At 39.6% G+C, this 22,691-nt stretch overlaps 1 protein-coding gene across 4 annotated transcripts in view; it reads left to right on the top strand.

Annotated features, from left to right (window-relative positions):
- The first annotated feature begins 370 nt into the window (after positions 1 to 370).
- The window catches only part of myo18ab (myosin XVIIIA b), a 123,670-nt gene continuing 101,349 nt past the window's right edge, over positions 371 to 22,691 (top strand). For all 4 annotated transcript variants that reach the window (XM_087841628.1, XM_087841612.1, XM_087841610.1 and 1 more), the window contains exons 1-2: positions 371 to 494; positions 3,076 to 4,150. In XM_087841628.1, coding sequence (XP_087697754.1) covers positions 3,161 to 4,150 — 990 coding nt within the window. In that variant the 5' untranslated portion in view covers positions 371 to 494; positions 3,076 to 3,160. The remainder of the gene's footprint in view (positions 495 to 3,075; positions 4,151 to 22,691) is intronic.

Genomic DNA, 22,691 nt, shown 5'->3' with positions numbered 1-22,691 from the left:
ACAGAGCTCTGACTTTTTGTCAGTCTGGCTACAGTGCTGAAGAGAAACCTAGGGTGCTTCTTATTTTCTTCAATCAATGATGAATAGTAAGATGTTCTGGCTTTATGGAGGGCTTTTTTTTATTTTTATAAAGCAGCAAAGTATTTTCCCAGGCTTTCTTTTTCACTGGAGTTACATTATCCAGAGTCGTACATAGTAAACAAGTAGAATTATTAACAAGATAATCGACTGCTGTGCACAAATACTGTGGTACAGTTTAAATACACAACTCACAATTAAAAACCGTCTTTCCAGTAGTGTACCTGGTTACACTGTATGAACAGAAGGGGGAGTAGGTTGACCGCGTTTTAGATACAGTATTGACGCTTCAGAGCTGGACTGGGAGCAGCCTGCTATCACAACCAGAGCCTGAAAGCTTGTTTCTGTTCCCTACAAGCCGAGCTACACCCATTAACAAGGGACTAGCGAGGCTTCGTTTGAAGTATTGGAAAGCTGTGAGTATCTGTTCCTATAATAAGATGTGCTTCTACTGAGAAGGCACATTTAGTGTTAAGGCAGCTGTGCTGAGACGGACAGGCAGTCAGTGGGGCTGACTGAATGATTTTCATAGGATCCCAGAGTGTTCCAGGATTTGCTTTACCAAAATGAGGGCAAAGAACTGAGGCTGTGACCTGAGCCAATTAGGCTAGTTAGCTAGCTAGACGCTAAATGAAAAGTGAAAAAAAAATACATAAAATATGTAACCTTGTGTTTTTGGCGCGTTCTCATTGGGAATAGCATAAAACAAGAGATATTGATTATTAGGTAACATTACCTTCATTTACAAAGCAGTAGCTCGGGTAGCTAATGTAGCTGAGAAGCTATACTTATTTTAGCTCTGTCATGCTTTTGTCCCCGACTTTTGTCCCCCGGCTGACAAATACGCTTTGTTTACGTTAGTGGTTAAGTATTAGTGTCGATTTAACCGCAGAAGCCAAGTAGATAAAAGGGAGGCAACTTAAAACTCTTAAGCCATTTAGCGTTTTAGCATTCCTCAACCAGTGCATATAGGACCTAACGCTGCTCTTAGTGCAGACGCTCTTCGTTTATTTTGGCTACAGATGACAGAAGGTAATAATCTGAACGGACTGTTAAGGAAACCTTTACTGTTCTGGCAAATTGGTTATTCGATACTGTGTTGCTAAACACTATATGTAAATCTGTACAACACGTTACCACGGTAGTTTTGCTGTATAGATATAAATAGCTGTGATGTTTTCAGTGCTATTCTGTTACACCTTTGAGCATATGACTACTTCATAACTGACAGTTTAGGCTCTTGCCTGATGAGGTTTTTATAACAGCTGAATGACCTTTTTTGCTGGAAATCCGGACTTATCTTAGCAGGAGAAATCACTGACACAATTCACCTATTCCACAGTTAAAATAGTAGGAGGTTTTTTATTTTTATTTTTTGTAAATAAGATTCTCTGTGTATTACCCAGCAGTTTATAAGAACCAGGTTGAACCATGTGGATGTGCCTGCCTGGACTTTTCAGTTTGTGGCAGGACTTTACCTTATTTGTGAGGCTTACAAAAATGGTTTTTTCAAGCTTCTCCAGTGGGTTTCTTTAATGTAAGAATTCTAGAAGTGTTCAGGGGTGTAGGTCTGTTTTTTTTGCAAGGGTGTCTACACATATGCTCTATGCAAACAATCAGTTTTGCTTAGACGCTTGATGCCAGCTTAAAAAAATGTTTTAGATCTGGTCTTTGCATTTTAATAGTAGTAAAATTATGTGTGTAATTACGGACATTTTTAACTATATGCAACAATACAGTGGTAAAAAATCCATTAAATAAGCAGGCAGAATCATGAAACAAAGCAGACAAAATGTGGGATTTTGACTACAAAACATATTCCAATACAGAAAGTGCTGCTAAACTGTTGAGGCTGAGATAACAAGTGATATAAAAATGCAACTATGAGACAGTATAAATGTCTGTCGTCAGATTATGACACCACTAGCAATAATAATAATAATACATCCATCCATTCTGTTCCGTTTATCCTTGTCAGGGTCACGGGGGAGCTGGAGCCTATCCCAGTGTACACCCTGGACAGGTCACCAGTCCATTACAGGGCTAACACATAGAGGCACACAACCATTTGCACCTATGGGCAATTTAGAGTTACCAGTTGACCTAACCCCTCTAACTGCACGTTGGTAACCACAGAAGGTCCTGGGTTCAATTCCACCAACAGGCCAGAGTCTTTCTGTGTGGAGTTTGCATGTTCTCCCACAGTCCGAAGACTTCAGTAATACTGATAATAATTATTGTTTATATTATTTAATTGTGACATTGATGAGAAAAGGCAATTTTCTTAGCCTGTCTGACTGTTCTAGGTGTGTGAAAACATTAGGGAATCATTATTCTTTCATTATCACTGTTACAGCCGCACACTGTCCTGCTTACCTTAATTTTTTATTCAGTTACAACCTTTTGGTCTGTGTGACCTTTGTCAGGTACAAAGAAACAGTGTTCATACACGTTTGCGCATGGATACACATTGAGTAAGATTCAGCCAATTAGGGATTCCTGGCTATTAGGTAAATGGTAAAATGGTAAATGGACTGGTTCTTATATAGCGCTTTTCTACTCTTCTGAGCACTCAAAGCGCTTTACACAACTTGTGCATTCACCCATTCACACAAGCACATTTTTCTAGGTGCTAGGCATGTCACACCTGCATAATAGTCCACTCAGAATGTCAGTGCAGTCATCAACAAGCCAAATAACGTTTAACATCGCCATCTGATCCGATAACCGGACAATTCATGTCTCTTATATATTCAGAAATTATCACTTAAATTCATAAATTGCCACAATTACAGAACAAGTTTACAACAAATATTCATACTTTATGCACAAATCAGTGATGTATAATATTTTAAAATACCAACATCGCAATAACAGTCACATATACCACTAAATACACTCATGGACACGCACTGGTGTGCATGGAGAGCAGTTACTGTAATATTTAGCAGTTTAACAGAAATTGTTCTCTCTGTCTCTCTCTTTTTAAATTCTTAGCCTTTCCTTGCTGGATCATAGCAAACACACCTGACCTGAAGTCAGTTCAGCCGAAAAGGGAACACTAAGTTAATTTAGTGCCACAATGTTTAATCTAAAGAAAAAGGAGAAGGAGAAGAAGGAGAAAAAGGAGAGGATGTCTGCAGCAGAGCTGCGCAGTCTGGAGGAGATGAGCATGCGCCGTGGTTTCTTCAACCTGAAGAGGGAGTCGAAGCGGGAATCTAGGAACAAGCTTGAGATTTCCAACCCCATTCCCATCAAAGTGGCCAGCACCAGTGATCTCCCCCTCACTGACATTGAATTAGATGGCTTGAGTAACCGAAGCAGCATGATCCTGGATGACCAACTAAGCATTGCCAGCTCCAATGATGATCTGAAGGGTGAGGGTGGAGGAGGACAGGATGGACAACGCAGCTCAGTGCGAGATCGAGTTGCTCACTTTGGTTCACTTGCCAAGCAGAACTCTACACAGATGATGAAACGCTTCTCCTTTTCCCAGAGAAGCAAAGAGGAGAGCCCTTCAGAGGGATCCACCCCTTCAGGCCAGAATTCTGCTGCCCCATCCCCACAGGTGGAGAGTAAAGTTTTCAGCATGCTCCGCAAGCACAGCCTCAAGCAGCAGCCTGGAGCAGAAGCCCCCAAAAGAATCTGCATTCCCGAAGTGGTCGATAAAACCTTCCCTGCACAGCTCCAGCTGCCAGCTGTGGTTGCTCCAAGTCCACCTGAAACCCGTGAACTGGAACTCCAGCGCCGTAACACTGGTGACTTTGGATTTTCTTTGCGTCGCACTACAATGCTGGACCGCAGCCCTGATGGAGGAGTGTACAGACGTGTGGTTCACTTTGCAGAACCTGGTGCAGGCACTAAGGATCTGGCACTGGGCCTGGTGCCAGGCGATAGGCTGGTGGAGATAAATGGACGAAATGTGGAGAATAAGAGTCGAGACGAGATAGTGGAGATGATCCGTCAGTCAGGAGACACGGTGAGGCTGAAGGTGCAGCCAATACTGGAGTTAAGTGAGCTGAGTCGCTTCTGGCTGAGGAACACCGAGGGGCTGCGCAGGGAGGCCCGACTGGTAAGGACCTCTTCCACTTATATATTGCTTTGTTGGTGATCAGCAGTGGCATCCAGCTTTTTTGTCAGTTCTGCATATTTTGATTTTGAAAAGCCATGTACCTTTCAAACATTATGTAAAAAGTACAGAGTAATTGTCTCTATTGTCGAGATGTAAAATTTGGGTGTTCCTGTGCTTATATTAATCTTTATCAATTGCTCATTGTTTTCTAGTTTCTAGTTAATACGTTTTGTGCTGCTGATTGAATATAGCAAAGATGACTTTTATTTTCCCTTTTATGGTTTGAAATTATATTTTTGTCCACTCATTTCAAACTCACTTAAAAGGCTCTAAACAGAATTTTCTTACTTCGCCTCTTTTTCTTGACTAAACCCTTTTTGATTTTATTATAATTACCTAACCCTTACTTAACCCTTTCACACCCAAGTTAATGTTTTTTTCACAACAAGAATGTTCTGGACCTTTTTGTTTAGTTTGTTCTTCGTGCTTCTGTGTGAGGTTTCCTCTGCAGCCTCTAAACCCTTCTGATGACCTTCTGATCTTACATTTTCAGTCAATTTTGACTGCTGTCATCTGGCAAAGGCAGGTGAAAATGCTGACCTTAGTGGTGAGGGTGTAGCTAGATGATTCATGTATTTTTTAGGGGTGGGGGAAAAAATCGATACTGTGTAGTATCGTGATATTTTGTTTGCTAATAATGTATCGATACAGGGACACCAGAAATCGATATTTTGTTACAAAAAAAGGTTTTTGTGCTCTGACTTCAGAGCATGTTGATCCTTTTTCTGAGCAAGAATCCTGACATTCCTTCACTGTCCAAATGTGTTTAACTTTTTTTTTGCAGCAATAAACATGACAGTTTACTTATTTTAATTTAAGACATGTTTTATTTTAAATAAGTTTAAAACTTTTTTATTTAATGTAAAATTATACTTTGTTTTAATTTACTTTCAAATCCTTCAGTTGCTGAAGGGGCTGCATAGTTTTCATAAACTGCATAGTTCAGAATAGCTATAATTGTACCAGATGGTTGATTCAGTTAAGTTGGACTAGACTGTAATACAAACCGTTCAGTTTGTCAACAATAAAACTGAAATGAGAGAAAGACTGAGTGTGAGACTTTGATATTAGATAAAATTAATATTGATAAAGTTTACCTTTATGTACAGAATCTGAATATCGCAAAATATTTAAAAAAATTGCAATAATATCGTATCGTGCGTTAAATATTGTGATAATATCGTATCGTGATAATATCATATCGTGGGATGTATGGTGATTCCCACCTCTAGTATTTTTAGGTTTTAGCCTTTACAGAGCCCTTCCTCAGCAGCAGCTTGGCACAGATTTCCATTTCTGCAAAGTCAGCTTTTCCTTCGTTTTTACCTTTACCTGATACACTCAGCACAATGTGTGTTTACACAGCACTGATTCCATCAGTACAACCACTGACTCGATATCTTACCGCTCAATGCCTTTTCGTTGACAGAATTACTGTTTTCATTCGCTAATTCTTTCCTGTCACATTTACCAATTTAAACTACTGTCAACACTTCACAGATGTTTAACAGTATGTATGCTAATGGCAACTGAACGCAGTGTTAATGAAACTTGTATTGATGATTGCATGTTTAGCTGTCATAATGTACAACACAACATTTTCAATAACCCGCTGAGTAGAATTGCAATGATTAGACAAGTAAAGATGGTAATATTTTTGCACCCCCCCCCTTTGTTTGATTCTGCTCTATATTTGGATCCTTAAACAGTTGTAATACTTTGTGGCTAAAAATCTTACATTCAGTTTGCGCTATTTGTATAGATACCTGGCTTTAACAGCATCTGAGTTTACTCCAGCGGGCTCAGTGTCCCGATCAGGGCATAGTTGGCAGTATCAGAGGACTTTGTTTGGCTTTGGATCAAGAGTCCTTGTGACACAGTCAGGCTGAAAGAGACTCTGATCCCCTACTCCCACAATGGAATTCATCTCCTCTGGGATGCAGGGAGTGACTGTGCAGCCCATGCTGCCTTTTTCTAAACAGGAGACAGAGGCAGTGGCTAACTGAGGAGGTCTTTCTCTACAGTGGCTGTTTGTTAGGAAAATGCTGCTCTGAGTACTGGATAAGGACTTACTTGTGTCATGTGGGGAACTTCTAAAGTTTTCATGAAGCAAACAGGAAGTGTACACCGGAGGGAACTTTGTTTTAAGTGTATAGACAATCTTTGGTCAAGAACGCAAACATTCTGCACGCCACAGAATCCGTTTTGTTGATTTTTTTATGTATGTTAAACAGCAGGCCTCTCTGTGTCTCTTTGTTCACTTTAATTGATATCACCAACTTGGGTTAAACAAGAGCAAGCTGACAAAGGGCCCATCATTCAATCTTGATAAAGTGTTGCCAAGTCACACTCCCAATTCCAACAGCAGCTGCTGGCTTTTCTGCATATTTTAAACATATTTTTAAAGCTAAGGTGTGTTGGTGCAATGAGTCTTCAACACAAGTATGAGCACATTAAGACTTGATCAGGACTTGGAAGCAGGCAGACAGGATGCACTATTGTTTTAGCTGTGACCAGCATAGACAGGATATTCTTAAAAAAGCACGGAGATATCTTCGGAAACGAAACAACACACAGTACAATCATAGCCATATGTTTAAACTAAGGCCAGACACAGTAGCTGGGTCAGCTGATGTCAAAGCTTCTGTCAGTTGTTTTCGAAATGAACTTTTCTGCTGGTCATTTTGAGCATTCGCTGATATTACTAAAAAACCATCAAAGAAACATTAGTGGTGTCTTCGCTCTTATGTATTTACATTGCACTGGGAACACCAGTCCACAGAGAGAAACACTGACCAGCCTGGCTGACCCTTTGAAGGGCTGCTCTAATGGTTTCCAGTTGCTGCCATACTGGAAAGCCCCTAACATGACACAAAGTAAGCCTCTTATCCAATTATACTCTGAGCAGCATTTTCCTGCTCAGAGGCCAGAGCTTCTGTCTCTTACCATGTTGTGTCCTGATGACTCTATTACACACACAAGCATACAAAACATGAAAACAGTGGCAGCCATGTCGCCACAGCTGGTAACAGCTAAGAAAAGTTTGGCACACTCACAGTGTCTTGACCTGCCAGTCACCTGGTCGAGGATATCCTGCCTTATCATCCTTTTTGATCTAACAGGGACTATCAAATTGTTATATTGATTGATTGTCAATTGTTATTGTCATGTTATATTCAGTAAGACTTGAAACAAGTGACTGAGTTAGTTCCCGTTCTACTAAACAAGGGGATGTCCTTTTTGTCTGTTTACTTCCCGCTGTTTTTCTCTTTTTGAATTTTGTCTTTGATTGGATCTGGCTTTCAAAAGTCTTTACTGGCTGTCTCTGTATTAGGGTTTCCTACTTTACTGATGGCTTTCTTTCTATGTTAAGGCTCATTAGGCGCTAAGATAGTGATGTTTTAATTGTATAGAGGGCGAAATAATTAATTGGTCTCTTGCTGAATTTGTAAGTTTGCCTTCTTTGAGAGAACTGAACAGTGTCTCTCCACCGAGTCACATTTTGCTTGTGCATCAAATACAATGCAAAGCGTTAAGGTAATTTATTTATTTTATGATTATTTTATAATGTGTGTGGTCATCGCTATAGCAATGTGGCTGAGCATCCTGTGACCTGATTAGCGTTAGATACGAACGCTACAACAAAGGTGGACGTTGGAGTGTGGATATATCTGCTGCTTGGTCTGTGGCTTTTCGTCAGAGTCACGGGCCACTGTGTTGGTTTTTTTTTTTTTTTTTTTTGAAGCTTTTCTATCGTTGCTGGGTTTCAAAAATGGTGGTTTTAATTTTTTCACTTTGGAACCATGGCCGAGCAAGTAGTATTTCAGTACCAGGTACTATGACCTAATGGAAAACCTTTAAAACTGTGGTGAAACGTTGCAAGTGGATCTGAGTAGGTACTAGTGGAAAAGGGACTTATCTGTCACTCCTAAGGCATACCTGACCATTGTCTCGATGTCCACATACATGTCCTGCACCACCCTCACATACTTCTGTGCCACATCTAGTTTCCTGATACAGTACCAAAGTTCTTCTCTTGGCTTACTCGGTCACCCTGACCTGCTGCCCATCAAGCTAAAAAGCTTCCTTTCTTCTTTGTCAGTGTCCAGCCTCTCATACAACTCAGTAGAGCAGGGCGATATGACCAAAAATGTCTATCACGATATACATTTGAAAATTTGCGATAACGACATAACTGACGATATAATCGACACTAGACAAAATACTTTACAACTCCACAACTTTATTAGTGCAAACGAAAAAAAACCCATCAATGTATTTTGCACTTACACAAGCAGCTTTTTATGTGCATTAAAGTTATATAAAAAATTTGCAGTGCAAATGCAAATCCTTGCTGACAGTTTAACCAAAAGGCATTTCCAGTGGAAATTGGCCGACATATCCTCAGCATAACCATGTATAATATCCACAAAACTTAAAAAGAGGTTATACACACACTTATGTTGAAGCACAGTACGTATCACTCCTGCCTACGATAGCCGTAATGCTCCGACAATCCATCAAGCGGTGCGGCTTCGTAGTTTAGCAAAGTCGTACTAAAACATTTGACAGATTTTCGAGCGCCGTGTACATAAAATCGTTTCGAGGTCAGTAAACACAACCAGAATTCATACATAAGGCACACGGGATTATAAGGCCTGTCGATTTTCTGAAAAATCAAAGGATTGATTTTAAGTGTGCCGTATTTTCCAAAAAACACGGTAATAACGACGGCCCGCTAGCATGCTCTACCAAAAATAGTGCTTTGTTGTATATCTGACAGATGAAAGCTAAACCAGTTCCACACCACTGAAGTTGCAGCATTTTTACAAACCAATCCTGGTTCATCTGTTTCATTCAACGATCCGCTTTCGCTCTTCTCATTCTGCGTCGCAGCCATGTGCGTATGTAAACAAAGGCACTGCGCATCCGCGTTTTACCCATATTCTATCACCATATTTCATTTTCTTATCATTGCCCAACATTACACCGGTATTACCGTGAACGGTATGATATAGCCCAGCCCTACAACTCAGTATAAGCCTTTTCTTTTCCCTTGTTCGCCTTTTTTCAAACAACTTGCCTCATTCATAATGCAAAGCCCCACATTTTTAAGTCGCAATTTAATATATTTTTTTAGATGTTATCATTTGATATCTTAATAATATGCAAACATCTTTTACATTAACATGTCTTCATATCATATTTAACAGAGGTCCGGCACAGTAAAGCGGGATGATTCGTTATGGAATAATGTGTTTAAGGCATTATTATATTACATTAGTTTGCAATGAAATGTAACTGAAATACAGAGAGACACTTATTTTCGGTGACTTGTTGTCTACTACCGGAGCCTCAGTTTTTCGTTGATAAAATTAGCACATCCTCTCAGCCAGCTGAAGAAAAGTGAATGTTGGCCTATGACACTGTTAAGACACAATGACGTCTGTGGTGTTCTATTATAAGCACGTATGAAAACAGTGATATGTCAAGTTTTTGTCTTGGATGAGTTCCTTAGTTCCATCTCAAATCCATATTCCCCCTAAAAAGTGTTCAAGTAGTGTTATTATTGATGTAAGCATATATTAAGTAGAAAGAATGCCTTAACTTGTCATGTAATTGCCATTGCCAACAAGCTTACATCTTTAGTATTTGGCATACTTTTGCATAATTATCTCAGCTATTTACAGCCACACCCTGTTAATTAGGATAACATGCAGCATGGAAATGTTTAAGTAAACCTGCTAACTAGTAAATATTATTCACATAAGATTTTAACAGCAGGAAAAAAACCTGAAAAGGTCTGAAATAAGAGGGCTGGGTGGAGCGTGAGAGAGACTGGAGGCTGAAGTAGTAAAAAGCCGTCTTTTCTTGTCTTAACAGGCTGCCTAAAAGCAACGGAAAGCACGTCTTCCCTTTAGGTCTCACTTTGGTATTTGTGGAATCTGTTTTCGAACAAATAGGCCACTTCCTGACCCTATCCTCCCGAGAATCTCTTGTGGAGGAAGAGGAATGAGTTTTTGAGGATCAGGGTTGATGGAGGAGGGAAGGAACTTGATGGGTTCATATGGCTTAGAAATCATCTTGGAAAACAGTTTACTGTATGGTTTTCTGTATGGTAAACTGTTTTCTACGATGTTTCGTACGTTGTTATTCAGCATGATCTAAACGTCTGGAATCCAGAATAATGGACCATTGACTAAGACCGTGTTAAAGCTGGCAGTAGTTCTGTACAAACACAGTGTCCTAATTAATGCTTTCATAAATGGAAGTGTTAATCATTTGTTTTCATCAATAAACAAAATGCAGTGAATGAACAAAAGAGAAACCTAAATCAAATCAATATTTGGTGTGACCACCTTTGCCTTCAAAACAGCATCAGTTCTTCTAGGTACACTTGTAAACAGATTTGAAGGAACTTGGCTGGTAGGTTGTTAACATCTTGAAGAACTAAGCATAGATCTTCTGTGTATGCCGGCTTCCTCACATCCTTCTGTCTCTTCATGTAATCCCAGACAGACTTGATTATGTTGAGATCAGGGCTCTGTGGGGGCCATACCATCACTTACAGTACTTCTTGTTGTTCTTTTTGCTGAAGATAGTTCTTAATGACTTTGGCTGTGTGTTTGGGGTTGTTGTCCTGCTGCGGAATACACTTGGGGGCAATAAATAATCATTTATATTTCTGAAAGCATTCTTTTCTTATAGCATTTTTTTCCACATCTGCCTAAAACCTTTGCACAGTACTGTACATGCATGTATACATAAATAAAAAAAATACTGCAGTTGCTCTTGAAGACAAAAAGCTAATCACACCAAAGGAAATAAAATGTTCTTAGTGTACTTCTAGGCAGAGCAAAAAATGAAGATGTATCAAAAGCTTTTAGCCATGTACATCACATCAAGTCATGGCTAACAAGCAGTGGACAGAGTGTTTTCAGGTACAACTACTATGGCATTAACCGGCCATAAAACCACGGACAGGTGCTGCTACAAGATCATTATTATCTTGTCTAGACATCATACCTAACTATTAAAAACGAGGCCGTGTGTAAGAGCCATCAGAAATTCAGATTGTGTATAACCCGGAGACTGGTATGAATTAATCCAACTACACATAAATGGACGGGCAGTTCTCTTTCAAAAGAGCTAATGCTAATAACCCCCCCCCCAATCTGTATAGCAAGTATGTTTATTTAACCACATACAAAGATGTTGCAACATCAATAAATAGGCGTTTTAATGTTTTAACGTTCAACTGATGAGGACTGACAAGCCAGTAGACTGGAATGCTGTTGGACAAGTTTTAAGTTTTGTGATAAGTGATGGTTGGAGCACACATTTAATGGTGGTGCATAACTTTACATCAGTGTGTCACAGTTGCCTTTACTTAACATTATTGGTAATTACCAGAATATTTTTGTTTCTGTAATGGTTGCACTACGTGCATATGCTCCTTAATTGGAATAATGCTAAAATGTAACTATTGTTGTTATCCATAATTTTTTAAAAATGTACTGCTTGGCAAAAAAAAAAGAAGAAAAATTGAAAAGCACATTATTATTTTCTTAATAACGACGCCAAATTGCATTTATTTAGTTGCATTCTTGAATAGAAAAATTAATTTTAGTGGTTGAATATGATGTTTTATTAATTTCTTAATTAATACATTTTTTAAATTAATATTCTGACATTGGTTCTTGAAAAGGACTATATAAATATGTCTGTATAGGTTCTCAGTCATCCAGGTCATGGTAGTTTAAGGAACTTGGACTATGTAAATAATATTTTTTCTGTATTTACTTACTTTTGACTTCACAAAGTCAAGTCTAGTGTGCTGGAATTCAGTTTGAAATGCGGCATTCCTGTTCAAAATGGTGAAAAAGGGAAGAGTCTGTGTTAAAGCACTTTGCGATGTTCGAGGGTACTCACAGTTTGATCAAGTATGCTTTGGAGTGGATTGCCAAGACTGATACTTGCGGTAAGGAAGAGGCAGAAAGCTGACTGAAGCAGATATCTGGCACCTCAAGATTTTAAGTACTAGAGCCAGAGCTCCATCTCAGATAAATACGTCTAGATCAGGTAAATGGACTGCTTCTTTTATACCACTTTTCTACTTGACCCTACTTAGCTTGTGAGATCAGACAAGTTCGTGGTCAGGGTGCTATGGCCATAATCAGGGTCTGAGAAGATCTCAAGAATGAATAAGCACATGACTGAATGAACAAGGCTTTAATGTAAAAATGGCTTATAAGGAGTCATTATTAAGCCCTGTTTCTACCTAGAAATGCCTGAGATTTGCTAGGGAGCATAAAAACATAACTGTAGACTACTGGAAGAAGGTACTCTGAATAGATGAGTCCACGTTTAAAGTGTGTTTCAGCATCATCCTGTTTATGTCTGCAGAAAAGCTGGCAAACATTTTGATGCTATAAGCAGTTCACCCAGAGTGAAATCTCATGATCATCCTCACGCCACAAATCAAGATCGTGCATGAAGCTTCAGAATGAGGTAAATTGGAAGAAAAACTGTCGGTCAAAACAGAATTCAATGATTTGTAAGTCATTGAAAGCCTATATTTAATTTAAAGTACTGAAAATACAAGAGATTAAATGATAAATAAATAAACAAACTATGCCAGCAATGTATTTGAAAAAATCTGGGAGACTGGCATGCTTTTGGCTACGCTCGTCTCACTAATAACAAATGTTCAATTCTTGTAGAAGTAAACAAGGGCTTAAATACTTTGCTTTCCCTGAGTAAGCCTTAATATGGACTACAGCAACGAAAAAAAGTATATGGCCTCAGCCTATAGAAAGGCTTTGGTCAGAAGGTGATGTTGAACTTCTTGCTGTGAGGCAAGGGTGCACACTACCACACCACCATGTTGCCAAGTTCTGTATTTATAACATATTATTTTAAATATTTCTTGCATAGAGTATCAATAAGAGTATTTATTCTACACGATGTGAATCCTCATCATTGAAATATTGACGACTGGCCTGTAGGTGTAAATAAACAGTGGAGTCCTGGCCTGACAAGTTAGCTCTTTTGTGTTGTGCCATCAGCTTAGTCAGAGGTTTTGTAGTTTCCCGGTTGTATAAATCATGTCATTCCTCCTGGCACTTAACAGCATGGACTATATTACTCTGTTTGTCCCAGGGGACCAGATCCTTCAGGTGGACCATGTTTTGGGTGTGAAAGCTACAGAGACGTGGTGTTTGGAGAAAATTTGCGAGTTAGCGTGGATCACCCCGTGCGTGGGGCTGCACGGTGCTAACACGTTTACGAGCTAACCGCACTAACGTGTTGACGCTGTGCAGCCCCATGCACGGGGCGATCCGCGCTAATGTGTTAACGAGCTAACCGCACTAACGCGTTGATGCCGTGCATGGGCACGGGCAATCCGTGCATGGGCAATCCGCGCTAATGTGTTAATGAGCTAACCGCACTAACGTGTTGACGCTGTGCAGCCCCATGCACGGGGCGATCCGTGCTAATGTGTTAACGAGCTAACCGCACTAACGCGTTGATGCCGTGCATGGGCACGGGCAATCCGTGCATGGGCAATCTGTGCTAATGTGTTAACGAGCTAACCGCACTAACGCGTTGATGCCGTGCAGCCCCACGCATGGGGTGATCTGCGCTAGCGTGTTAACGAGCTAACCGTACTAAGGTGTTGATGCTGAGCAGCCACATGCACTGGCAATCCGCATTAATGGGGTTGTGACGTTAACGTCATTTTAACAAGATTAATGCTGCCAGCACTAATTTTTAGACATAAGTTGTAACGGCCGCCATTTTCTTTGTGAGTGTTTATTACGTTGCGTGCTGCGGGGAAAAGCCTGTTCTAACGTTTAGAACAGCCTGTTTTAAGGTTTATTTTGAGGACCTGATGGCTGTTTATTGCTTCTCATCCGTGAACTCCATACTCGTGTGATTCTTGCATAGGTGGTAGAAGAGGTTTGCCGTGTTTGAGTCTGAGGTGGGGACCGGTTTGCGACATAATTTGCATAGCACAGTTTTGTGGTCCGTGTCAGACTTTTCATAACCAAACCATGTCCATGCTACAGAGGTAGCCTGTCGTTTAGGAATAAGGTCCTCGATTTGTTTTGACTGGTCCTTCTTTTTTTAGCTATCTCGTTCTGCCTCATCTTCATTGGATTTGCTGGTATTATCTGTGCCCCAGTAAGATGGCGTATAATTTGAAATGATAAACGTTTTCATTTCGTCATCCTATATATTTTGTCATATCGCACAGCCCTAATAATTGGTCATCTGGTAACTTCCCTACCACCCAGAGCCTGTCTCAACTCCTCTTTGAATTCTGCATAACATTTTTCCTTTTTCAACTTCTACCATTAAATCTTTGCTTATGGCTTCACTTCCTTTCCCTTCTTAGTGTACAAAGTCATCCAGACTACCTTCCGATGCTGAGTAGCTACATTCTCCCCTGCCACCACTTTGCAGTGTCTTTCAGACTGTATGATCTGCAAAAGTGTAGGTCACCTGTGTACACTGTCCTCCACTCTAATAAATCTCTTTTCAGCTAGTCCCTTGTTACGAGGAGTATCCAGATTGGGTAGAGCTGAGTTTTAGATATAGCAGTTTTATGTCAGATGTCTTTGCCGACACAGACCCATAAGAGTTTTGTGTCTTTGGTTAGAAACAAATTAGCAATCTTTTGCTTACCAACTGAATGTGTAAACCACTCTACTATGGAAGCACCTACCTCACCTTGTGTTCCTCCTTCTTCTTAACCTCCTAAGACCCAAACTCTTTCATAGCACGCATTTTTAATCTCTCTTTGCTATTTGGGCTGATTGGGATCTGATGAATGTAAAAACAAAGAATTATCTTTTGACCTGATTTTGCTCTACAAGGGCCTGATATCAACATGTGAGGACATTCGTTTTAAATTTTGATAGAGCAGTGGCAGTATAATGTTCTCGTGAGTGGATATCAGGCACTTGTGGAGCAAAATTTAGTATTGTGGTCTAGACAACCCATAATGTGATGTCCACATATATCTGGATGCCAGGTCCTAGGAGGTTAAAGTATATTTTCACCATAGTGAATTTCATCCATGCTATTGGTTAGTCTTAACCCCTGTAGTCCATTCACTTTGACTGGCTGCTGTTTCATTTTTAATTCCTAATGGCTCTCGGTTCCTCTGTCCTGTCCATGAGTGGAGCACAAGAACCAGATCTATTCCCTGGATGAAAAAAGTCCAAACATTTGCTGTGGAGATATTGTTAATAATATTGTTGTGCTAAAATGAATACCACATTTCTGAGGAAGCCAGTTACCTAGCTCTCAGCAGGTAAGAAATGTGTGTAAGAGTTAAAGAAAAGTGGCGGATTAGCACACCGCCAGAGCCCATGTCTTGGTTTGATACCACAGTTTGTTTTGGTCTGTCTCTGTTAGTGCTGCTGCTGCCTGAAAACCACACCGTCAGCACTCTCCTTTTTCTACACACTAAGCACAGTGACACAGCAGCATGGTCAAAACACGCTGTCTCCGTTGAAACACTTGGATGTTTCCCTGTCAACGCTATTATTGTTCACTAAAACTAAAAGAAAATCTAAACAAAAACTAGACTTTAAAAAGAAATGAAAACTGAAATGATTTTGTGGACTTGGAAACAAGCTAAAGTAAAACACAAATATATAGGAAATATCCCCAGTCTTAGTGTGTATCACCACTACTTTGATGAGGATCGATGCTCTCTATACAATAATACTTAATTAAAAGTAACACTCTAACTGAATGTGTTCTTTTTATTTAAGGAATCCCTTTGGGACATAGGGAGTTGTACTTTCCTCTGCAGTAATTACAGACACGTTGTTAGTCTGCAGATATCACAAATACTGGGATAAAACAGAATCACTGATTGATTTTATCCTGTTAGCCTATGGGGTGAGGCGTTGCCTGTGGTGCCGTGCATCCACAATCGTGCCCCGCTGACTTAAGTAATTACACTGGGTTCTGTGGTTGGGGTTGTTGTTGGTATGTTGAGCTGGCAGTGGGAGAGATCCAGCTCTGTGTGTAATGTAACAGCAAACGTGTGTGTAAATAATGGATGCAAAGCATGTTCATGCCATCGGGTCTGCTGTGGTCATTCACATGAGACTTTTACATTTTATCTTGTGCAGCAACTGGCAGGTCAAGCCAACCAAAGTATATAGTTGTGATCATTAGCTCTGATGAGTTATTTAGTTATTTTGTTCTTGACAGCAGACACTTCCTATATGAAAACCCCCAAAATGCAAGAGTAGGAATTCATTGCAACAAATGTAAGCATGCTCCTTGTTTTTTGGGTCTTATACTGTCTTGTAGTATTTGAGATATAGAACTCACCAAGCCACTGGTGCCACATAGATTGCAATGAATTGCACTCCATTCTGTGTGACAGGGGTGTTTCAAACATAAGTGATTTCATGGTTTGGCTACTAAGCTGTTGTTCAGTAGAAGATGTGGTCATCTAAGCACATACTCTGGCTCATATTTTTGTTAAACTCGAGTGGATTCAAGTGGAGCTCCAGTTTTTCACCTAGTGCCAGGTTAAATTATGGTATTGGGGCCCCATTTTAAAAAAATAAAATAAAAAGAAAGAAAAATTTATTATAAATGTATGCACACTTAAAAAGAACACATTTGTGCCACTCAATGAAAACTGCTTTTCAGTTTTTGTTTGACCAAATGTGCAGAGTGCCTCTGTGTTTTATCTATACTTTCCTCTCCTGACCTAAGCCCCGAGATTTCTGCCAGCCCAACACAGCAGACAGTGGATTAGCTTGATTGTACACTACGGTATTCAGTCATAAGTTATGGTGTGTGTGTGTTCACCTAACTAATGGCTTGCATATAGCAATCTAGTAATTTACAGATATTGTATTTACTTTTAACTATGCAAAAGACTGAAATATCATGTGAAATATGTTGGTTGAGTTTGAAGCTTTAAGTCATATAAAATCTATCTAAAGTAATTTAGGTTTTAGGGTTGCACATATAGAAACATTTTTTTATTTATTCTTGTACCTGTACTCTACTGGGATTTTTATCCCTGATATCCCTGTTTTTTGTTTTTTGTTTTGTATTATTTTGTCGTCAGCCCAAGTCAGAGTTACCCTGATGATATTGTCAGGAACTTTTTTCAGACTTGACAAAACTACAGATTACTGAGCCACACAACTCCCTGGTAAATTCGTAAATTCATGAATTGTAGTCATCCTCAACTCTTAAGTAATGTTGAGTGATATCAGGAGTTAGGGTGATATGACCCAAAATTCATATCTTGATATTCTTTAGCTGGATGGCGATATAAGATATATATCTTGATATGTTTTTTAAAGCCATAAAGTCAGAACAAAACAAGAGTTCTTAGTCAAAGCTGTGTCCCAAATCTCACATATGCACTTTTATTAACATACAGCATAGATGTACAAGAAAAAATTACTCCGAAATAAATTATCAGCATTTATTAAATAATAATGCTCCATAAATAAAATAAAACAATGTTGTTTTTGTGCATAACAAAAAAGCTCACGATTGTGCAGTCAAAATGTAAACTAAAAGATGCTGAGCATAACAACAAAGACAGACAGACAGCAGGTTTCGTGGTCAGTAAACACAACCAGAATTCATACATAAGGCGCAGTGTCGATTTTTGAGAAAATGAAAGGATTTTAGGCCGGTCGTCAACGCGTTAATGAGCTAACCGGGTTAACGCGTTGACGACCGGCCTAAAATCCGCCGTCCAGCCCTACGCACGGGGTCATCCGTGGTTACTCGTTAACAGAGATTTGCCCCGTTAATGCAGCTATGGCGTTAACGTCACACTGGCAGCACTAAAATAGTAATCTTCAAATGTTTTCTTTTTACCGACCAGCTCCTTTTTGATAGCTGCCGTGTCCATCTTGTCGTTGCCTGCAGGTGAAGCAATGGGGGAGGGGGAATTGTGTTCAGTGAAGGGGAGAGGCAGAGTAATGTTGCGTAGAGACAAAAGTGGACGAAAGAGAGGCAAACTTGCGGCTCCACAAGTATAATTATAAAGTAACATAGACTGTATCGATATAAACGATATTGTCACATCTCATATCTCGTATAAAAATATGTCGATATATTTAAAAAGTCGATATATCGCCCAGTCCTATCAGGAGTCATTAAAAGATCAAATGTAATGTACCCAGTTTTTCTCAAATAAAGTCAGTTAATCTGGGTTTATTTGACACACACGTAAAACCAAAATGGATTCCAGTAGGAAAACAATCCTCCCCGGCTGTGTATGGAGTGTCTGCAAATACTGCAAAAAATCTTGTGAAGACGTGACGTTTTTCTGTCCTTGTAAATTGTGTGGCTTTGAAATGATTGCAACCTTCTATTGTTTTGTTGTTTTTCACTTACCTTTGTGTTAGTGTCACAGCTTTGCCAATCTATCATTGAAATGGGTAGAAAAGTTGACGACCATTTCTAACAGAGCCGGCTGATTTCAGGATGATCTTTTTTCTGGTACTAAATTGAATTGTGCTCCCACTGATCTTTGTGAAGTGTCAGCACGAGGCTTGGTACTAGGGCTGCCACGATTAGTCGACTAGTCACGATTATGTTGACTATCAAAATTGTCGACGACTGATTTAATAGTCGACGCGTCGTTTTAAGCTTTGTAAGATCACAAAAGCCGACGAAGTAGTAGGATTTAAGAGTGTAATAACGGACTGAAACAGAAGATGGCAGCACTGCATGTACAAGGATGCCAGCTGCCGTTAAACCCCGAAGAAGAAGAAGAAGCTGTCCATAGCGCAGCCCAGCTCAGTTTCCAACAATGGCGGCAGCTAGTTAGTTTTAATATTACTCTTATTATTCTTTCTGGGTCACAAAATAAACGTTTAACATATTTTCAGGCGAGAATGTAGCTGTGTAAACCTCAAATATCTGCTCAGTTTATCAAGACACCACATATTTTCAAAAGCGCTCCGACGTTTTTGGAGACGTCTGTTACCCACTAGCTCGATAGCTAGCCGGGGGCAAGGCTCGCTAGAGCCGGTGAGAACACCGGACTCCCGGCTTCAAACCCACTGCCGTCTTTCGCTACTCAGGTTAAACATGATATATAAGTCACTTAGATAACTTAAAAATGTTATTGTTTGGCTTTTTTAGTATTTTATTTGTTCCTGAGTAAATCGGTTTGGCTGAGATTAAAGTTATAGTTTTCACACAGCTGAATAAACATCAAGCAGACAGCTGATTATCAGAAGTGTGAGATGCTCGAGAATTTACTCCGGTGTCCTGTTATATTTTAGATAGCAAGGAGCAGACGGCTGCGTTTATTAAACTCCACCGAAACAATCTGCAAATTTCATTAAAATTTAACAAACTATCATCTTGTCTTTATTTTTAGTTAGCACATACCTTAAACACTTCAAGCTGTAAGCTAATGATAGTTATATAAGAGCAGATGCTGCTGGTGCAATAAGCTGTATGTTTTACGTCCAATGGATGATGATCTGATTAGTTGACTAATCGCAAAAATAATCGGTGACTAGTCGACTATCAAAATAATCGTTTGTGGCAGCCCTAGTTGGTACATAGATGTCACCAAATACACCCACCAAAGAGGGAAAAAATAATCATGAAGGCCTGAAGTTGACATAAACAAAGAATCCTTTCGCTCTTTGAACACATTTCCAAGTTAACTTTCAACAACCTAAATCCATTATGGATTGTGATGTGTTCAGAAGCGGCAACCTGATTTCTTCTGACATCATTGTCATGTCATCAATACGTTCCATTGAACCACACATGCTTTTAGCTTTCATGATGCTGAGGGTTTTAGTCAATGATGCTGTTTGTTTGGTTTTCGCAGCAGTCACTGGCCTGTACTTTGCTGCCCCAACATCTCTTGCACTTTGATCAGATATGAATTACAGGAGCTGATTCTTAGTGTGTAAAGGGCATCATCTGCTGTTTTGTTATGCCTATGCATGCCTCAGAAATTACAGTAGCCAAACAGAATTCGCATGCTTAGGAGTGAAGAAATATGTTCATTTGAGATGGGGTGTTTTTTCTTTCTTTTGAAATGTAGAACTGAGTATGTCTGTTTGTGTATGCATTATTATCATCTTTGCGTTTTTAATTTTGTCACTACCAACAAATACTTAACTTTGCCACCTGCAGCCCTGCCTCTGCTCTTTTTGTTAGTGCTATTGTCTCTAAATTATACATAGCAGGTCTCACTACCATCTTGTAAACCTTATCTTTCATTCATGTTGCTATCCTGTTACAAATCACCTGACACCTGTCTCCACCCACTCCATCTTGCCTGAATTCTCTCCGCCTCTCTTGTACATTTGTATGTCTGCCTTCGTGAGCACAAAGTGTAATATTTTGAAAATAAGGAAATATGGGGACCTTTGACTTGTTCAGTTTAGATTCTGCTTTAGGTTAGGTTAAAGATATTGCTATCAGCACATGTTGTATGAGACAGTCATGAGATCGAATAATATAATTATGAAATTTGCGTACAAGCACAATCATTAGGCACCTTGAGTCAACTGTTGTTGTGATCTTGCACTATATAAATAACACTGAATTGAATCATGTATAGCTTTTTATATTATATCCAATAATAGGATAAATTTATATCTTCATGTAATTTAATTATAAAGCTGTCAGTTTCACTGTAATTTGTGATTTACACCAGTATGCTGTGTTTTCCTCAAGTTATCTTCAAATAGAGTAGGCTGCTGGTGATCAGTAAAAAATTGTTTTTATTGTCAAGATTATTAGATACTTTGTCATTAGATTCTTTCTCAGGATCAAGGGTCGAGGATTAGCTTCTTACTTTTACCATATGAGGAAAGAAAATCAACAGTTTGTAGCTGGGGTGCTGTTTCTTGGATGGGAAACACCCAGCTGCTTCTACTGATGGGTGCCAATGATATTCTGGGCAGTTTTAATCATCTTCTGCAGAGCTTTCCAGGCTTAGGCCTTGATCATCCCATTGTGATGTTTCCAGTTAAGAAGATTTCTGTTGCTCTTCTTTAGAAGTCAACAAGTGCTTGAAGTTGAGTTGTGTTTGAGCTTTCTTCATTAGGGTTGAGATGAGTGATAACCACAGCTTCAGTGATGTAAAGCATTTCGCCTAATTCAACAATCGAGTCCTTAGTTCTCTGTATCATAAGCAGTGGGTTGTTTAGTGAACTTTTACATGGTAAAAGCCTGGGCTATGCTCTCACGCTTTGCTTTCACCTTATCTTTGCATATGTTAGTAAATTAAGTATGTATCATTCTAAATATTATATAAATAAAATGACAGTTAAATATTTTTAGAAAAAAACAACTTAATCGAGTTGGGTCAGATTTCCGACTGTTGATTTCATCTCATCTGATTTGATTTCACACAAGCCTTTGTATACAGGACGTTGCTATACATGATACACAGAGTCACCGTAGAGATGTTACGTCAGCGCATTTCTCCCTTCTTTCACCACCCTCTTCTTTAGGCTGCATTCTTTCCAAAGGCACTTTAGCTTGCCATTCCCACAACCCTCATTCTCTTTCATCTTGGCTAAAGCTATCATAAAATGTTTGTATCTTATCTACATCAATCTCCCATTCCCCTCCCAGATTAATGTGGAAGCCACTGCAGAAAAATATATTCTGTAGTTTTGGGATTGCTGAAGTGTGTGTGTGTGTGTGTGTTTTTGGTTCCATGGCTCCATCTTGTGGAGAAAGATCAGAAGTGTGGGGAAATGCAGAGCACTAGGGGGTCAATATCTGCTGCCTACTGGCTGCTCCCAATAGGGCTTAAATATCTTGGACTCTCCGCCAATTGCGCTTAGAGCTGAAGAAGTGTCTCGGATGAGAGGTGTAACATATTCAAGAAACTTAAAGAAGTCCAGTCGCTTTTCTTTCCAAGCACCTTAGATTAACATGATCTGGATGACGGGGAACCTTCACAGGCTTATAAACCTGACAGCTGCAGTAAAAAGTACTGTGATTGCTCAATGAGTAGGAAAGCAAAATTTAAGTACCTGTTGATGCCTTTTGTGTTTTCATTTTTGAGTTGTTTCCATAATTCTCCTGATTTGATCTTTTGCACATCGAGGGGCTGCTGTTCTAAGCTTTGGATAGCTTTAGCTTTGGACAGTTTGCCTTTCTTTAATCTTTATAATGTCCATGTTCAGCTGGGTGAAGGGGATTAAACTGTTTGATTAGGTTTGTTGTTACCAATGTTTTCATGGCTGACCCCTGAACCCCTGGTGAACTTTGCATCTTCACTTAGAGCGAGGAGCTTCAATGCAATATTTTTGTGTGGCTGTGAGTGTGTGCATTACTTTTTGCCTGCATCGTGTGTTGCACATTAAACAGACCAACCTGAGCCTGACCAGTTGGCCACCAATAAGGGCTGAGGACATTGGCTAGCCAATCAGCGCATCTCTAAAACATATGACTGTGGTAATTAAAACATGCCTCAGAC

This window comes from Neolamprologus brichardi, chromosome 1 (assembly GCF_056152115.1).
Source record: "Neolamprologus brichardi isolate AB-2024 chromosome 1, ASM5615211v1, whole genome shotgun sequence".
NCBI classification, from domain to species: domain Eukaryota; kingdom Metazoa; phylum Chordata; class Actinopteri; order Cichliformes; family Cichlidae; genus Neolamprologus; species Neolamprologus brichardi.
Note: the sequence above shows the minus strand (reverse complement) of the source record. Positions and strands in the feature narration are given on the sequence as shown.